A 5,507-nucleotide genomic window follows, 5' to 3' on the forward strand; every position below is an offset into this window, starting at 1 on the left:
GCGGAGATGAAATGGGGGCTGTAGCAGGATACACGATCCCGATCTCAAAGGCGGACGGACGCGAGACGTTGCACGGAGGAGACAGTCGGCATTGAATGGAAGTGAAGAGGAGAGAGGGGGTGGGTGGCGGTGACAATACGTGAAGAAGGAGAGGAAGGTGGGGAGGGGGTGGCTGCGCGAATCGTGAGGGAGGAGGAGAAATTGTTTAGTTTTTTTTTAAAAGAAAATTAATATACTAATAATAATAATGATAATAATAATATAATATAATTTATATTATATTATTTTATATTGTATTATACTATATTATATTATTATAAAATTTATATTTTCCTTCTTCTTTTCTTTTCTTTTCCCAACTTAAATAATTAAACACCCAACAAATTAAGATAAAAAAAAAAAAGAAATTTAGGGTAAAAGTGCCAAGAAATTACCTCAAATGTTTTGGGCCAACACTTGGTACGCGATTGTGTACTAATATTTAAATAATATTGGTTACGATTGTTTAGAAGAAGAATTACACGTGTACGTGTCACCGGTTAATCACATGTTGACTGGGACATTTTTGTTAGTTCGCATCGTGAACTTTTTTTGTTTTCGAAATTATTTTATGCAATGTAAATATTTTGCGAGTTTGATATACTTTTTAAACAATCCCATTTATTAGCCTAATTTTAACGACGTTGATGTAATTATTGGATAATTATATATATGTATTTAAATTGGCCCAGTTTTCCAAAAGCAATGAGATAATATAATATACGGAAAGGCGAACTATTTAAGTGAGTAGAAATGTAAACCTTGTGTGACGCATTCACTTAGCTCATTTGACAAATTTCTTGTATCCCAAGAATCTTTAAATTCATTGCATCATTGACAATAGAAAGCAAAATAAATAAGGCATCTGATGATCAATTTTACTCAAAAGGGTGACTAAAAATGGGAGAGGATGAAAAACAGCATGGAGAAGGTCATGTAGTAGTAGTGGCATGTCCAACCCAAGGCCATCTTAATCCACTCCTACAATTCGCCAAATACCTAGCCCATCAAGGCATCCACGTCACCATCCCCGTCACCTTCGCAAATCCCGATTCTTCCTCTTTTTCCCATAATAATAATAATTTTCCATTGATTAACCTTCAACAAGTTTCTCTTTTACCATACAGTGGAACTGAACCTGAAAGTTCCATGGGCCTTTGGGGAAGACGCCTAGCTTCCATTCGTTTGCATCTTGTTGAGTTTCTTGCTTCTTGTGATCATTCTGTTTCTTGCATTGTGTATGATTCTATGATGCCTTGGATTCTTGATATTGCCAAGCAGTTTCGAGTTTCTGCTGCTTCCTTTTTCACTCAATCTTTTGCTGTTAATGCTATTTATTATAGTCTTTATAAAGGATGTCTCGATATTCCATTGGGGGAAAGATTTGTTTGTTTGGATCATGGGTTTCCTGCTCTTCGATCTTCTGATATCTCTACGTTTCTTTCTGATCCGACCAAACATGTGACGACTATCGAGTTCATGACTAAACAATTTGCTGCTTTGGATGAAGCCGATTGGGTCTTCATCAACAGTTTCGATCCTTTGGAACCACAGGTATATACTCATTTTCCATCAAAAGTACTTTGGTGCATCGTCCCAAACTACACCATCTTCATCAATGTCTGCCAGATGATAACTATCTATTTCTTAAATAAAATAAAAGAATATAAACTTGAATTCTAAATGGGAGGGATCCCAAAAAACTAAAAACAACTGTTTAAAAATTATTAACTTCTTTTTCTTCGAAACATCAATCAACTACCTAGTACTAAGTCAACGAGTTATATGACAAAATTTATATTATATATCAGCATTTCAACCCTCCCTCTCAGGAAGTTGAAGATCTTTTTTATAAAACCCAACAAGTGAAATTCACTATTGAACTGTGCGGATGAAATGACTTAGCTGTAGTTGAATTTGAACTCACGTCTCTTACTTTAATTTGATATCAACTCAAAAATAGATAACAAAATAAAAAAATCCATAACCCAAATAAAAAAAAAAAAAAAAAACATATTCGTAAACTTAATTTCAATGACAATTATTATTTGAACAACAGTTTTGTTTTTGTTAATGAATTTTTTTTTTTCCGCATGTAGGAATCTGGGTGGATAAAAAAGCAGCTTCCTTTCATTAGTATTGGGCCCATGATTCCCTCCATTTACTTGAATGGATGGCTACCAAAAGACAAAGACTATGGGCTTAGTATGTTTGAACCAAATAATGAAGATTCAACAATGAAATGGATTGATTCACAAGAAAAAAGCTCCATCGTTTACGTGTCATTTGGAAGTTTAACAGAAGCAAAAGAGGAGCTAATGGAAGAAGTAGCATGGGGTCTAAAACTCACCAACAGACCCTTCTTGTGGGTGGTTAGAGAATCTGAATTCCACAAGCTTCCCCACAATTTCATTGAGGACATAGCCGAGAAAGGGCTAGTAGTCAAATGGTGCTCTCAATTGCAAGTTTTAACTCACAAATCGATTGGATGTTTCGTCACCCATTGTGGTTGGAACTCAACACTCGAAGCGTTGAGCTTGGGAGTACCATTGGTGGTGATGCCACAGTGGTCGGATCAGCCGACGAATGCTAAGTATGCGGAGGATGTGTGGAAGATTGGGAAGAGGGTGAGAATGGAGGAAGATGGACTTTGTAGAAGGGCAGAGATAGAGATATGTATTAATCAAGTTATGGAGGGAGAGGATTGTAAGGAAATAAGAGAGAATTTGAACAAATGGAGGGAGCTTGCAAAAGCCACAATGGAGGAAGGTGGAATCTCAAACACAAACATAAATCATTTTGTAAAACAAATTCTCAGGAAGACACAACTTTGACGGCTGCTTCAAATATTGTTCAGGAAGACACAACTTTGACAGGCCATGAGAAGACATCCATTAAGAGATTTATCTTTCTTTCCCCTGTTTGTTCTATATTTGTTATGAGTTGGTTTTTATTCCCAGATTTTGAACGCGAGTCTTTTACACTCTCTTTGCCTACAAATAGGCTTCCTCCCACACTGCAACATATCGATAACGAAAAATATATGAAAAACACATAAAGGTTTCTCCTCCCTCTATACAAATTATCTCCTTCTCAATGTTTTCTATAATTATTCACAGGAGTCTTAGAAAAAAGTAAAGTTGAGTTGTTATCTATATGTGTGGGGAAGCTAAGCATATATTTTAAGGGTCAATATATTTTTAAATAATAATAATAATAATTATTATTATTTTAAATTTTTAAATTTAGGGATTTGATGGTGATTGGGAATTGCAATTCTCTATTCACCTTAAACAACGGCATGTTAGTTGCTGCGTAAATTAATTATCCTTGATTGAAAATAAATTAATAGATGAACTAGATGAAATAATATTTTGTAAAGAAATTATGGACTAAATTGGGAAAAAAATCAACACTAAAGACTCGAAATATATTTAATTAGTCAGCCTTTTGAAAGTATGGTTGTAGGGTCTCATTTTATAGATTTAATGTACTAAAATAATAAAAAATATAGTTCATAATATAAAAGACGTATTTGGTCAGGATTCAAACTATTAATATATTACTACGAATAAAAGAAAAGTAAAGCTTTAAGTCTTCAATTTGAATTTGTGTATCCATGTCCATCCAAAGTGTTGCTTTCCCGATCTGGAAGATGTGCTCCCTTTTCAATTAGATTCCTTATCCAACCACCCACTGATTCCAACCCATCAACCATTAATTTATTATATATAAAAAAAAACCATTAATTTACTAGAGAAAAAAAAATGTTGTTACCTCTTCGTGAGTCTTAATTAATTAAGTTATACATGACAAAATTAAAAGCTAAAAGAGTTTCATTCATAAATTAGAGAAAAACGTTCTTTCTTCTTATCTGAAAAATGTATAATAAAACTCATTAATTATATAATAATTATCCAGATCTAAGATTTAGCTTAAATACTTGGTGTGTCCTTTCTGTCAAATCACAACACAACATACCAACAAAGATTCAACATATTTTTCCTTTTACTTTTTTTTATTAGTTTCTTCGGGAGCAAATAACCAAAAAAAAAAAAAAGTGTTTTAGTCGTGGGTTGCATTCAACTCAACCTTTTCTGCTTGAGCTACCCAACCCGCTACCCAACCTTTAAGTTAGGTTGTTGTATGATAAGGGTACAAAATATAGAATATTTGTTTTGACTCGTGGTTGGGCAAGGAGATACTTTATGCATCATAGAGGGCTCTTGAAAGATTGCGAGATATCAGTGACTCAACCTAAGTGCTAACCTATTTCTTTTCTAAATATTAACTTCACTTTCCCCTTTAAAAAAATGAAGAAAATATTTGAGTGGTTTTAGTTACACCTATTTTTTTCATAATCTATTTAGTTAATTCAATTCTCAGGTAAAAAAGACAGTTTCTTGATAATGAAATGAAAAGAACCAATGATAAAAAACAATTTGCCCATAAGAGGTGCTTTAATTTTGTTTTTATAAGCAAATAAGAAACAAACCACTAATTTACTAACACTACAAGAAAACGGAGCATTCTCGACGCCAAAAAAGACGTCGACATAACGGACGTCGGAAAAAAGGGTATTCCCGACACAGTCGAGAATGCATCGAGAGAGGCGTCGGCCACGCGACGTCGTGAAAAGGCCAAATTAATTTTAAAAAACACATTATTCCCGACGCTGGGCATAGTGCGTCGGGAACGACGTCGGGAATAGGGGGTTTTCCCGACGCACTGTGCGGCGTCGGAAATTACCTTTTTCCTGACGCCATTTAGGGGATTTCTCGACGCCTCGACACTGCGTCGGGAAATCCCCTTTTTATTCATTATAGTTCTGTAATTTACAGAACTGAAATCTGAGAGGGAAAAAAAAAGAGGAAGAGAGGGAAAAAGAGAGGTCAAAGCCGAGAGGAAAAAACCGTTTCGTCGCCGTCCCTTGCTGCCGTTCCACCTCGTCTGCCACTTTAGGTAAGTGGAAAATTAAAATTTGTTTAGTTTAAAGTTATGTTTTAGGATTTTTTTTTTTGGAAAATTGTTTTAGGATTTTTTTTGAAATAGATTTTTGTTTGCTAAATGTATTTTTGTATAGAATGTGTATAATTAGTGGTTGAATTTAAATTTGAAGGGTTTAGGGTTTATGATTTATAGTTAATTTCAAAATTGAATTGGGAGGGTTAATATAGTTAAATTTAGGGTTATTTATAGTTAAATTGAAAATTGAATTGAGGGAGTTTATAGTTAAATTGAAAATTGAATTGGGGGGGGGGGGGGGGGTATAGATAAATTGAAAATTGAATTAGGGGGAGGGGGTTTATAGATAAATTGAAAATTGAATTGGAAGGGGGGGGGGGGGTTAATAGTTAAATTTGAATGAGGGGGTTATGGTTACATTCTAATTTGAAGGGGGGTTTATGTTTTGAATTGAAAATGTAATATGTGCGTTAAGATATTTGTTTTGGCTATCCTGCAGTTAT

At 34.4% G+C, this 5,507-nt stretch overlaps 1 protein-coding gene across 1 annotated transcript; it reads left to right on the top strand.

Annotated features, from left to right (window-relative positions):
• The first annotated feature begins 886 nt into the window (after positions 1 to 886).
• Positions 887 to 3,124, top strand: LOC103491753 (UDP-glycosyltransferase 74E2-like). Its single transcript, XM_008451822.3, has 2 exons — positions 887 to 1,593; positions 2,139 to 3,124. The coding sequence occupies exons 1-2, from the start codon at positions 940 to 942 to the stop codon at positions 2,871 to 2,873; spliced, it is 1,389 nt and encodes a 462-aa protein (XP_008450044.1). The 5' UTR covers positions 887 to 939; the 3' UTR covers positions 2,874 to 3,124.
• Positions 3,125 to 5,507: the final 2,383 nt, after the last annotated feature.

The sequence above is a fragment of the Cucumis melo genome, chromosome 6, assembly GCF_025177605.1.
Source record: "Cucumis melo cultivar AY chromosome 6, USDA_Cmelo_AY_1.0, whole genome shotgun sequence".
Taxonomy (NCBI): Eukaryota; Viridiplantae; Streptophyta; class Magnoliopsida; order Cucurbitales; family Cucurbitaceae; genus Cucumis; species Cucumis melo.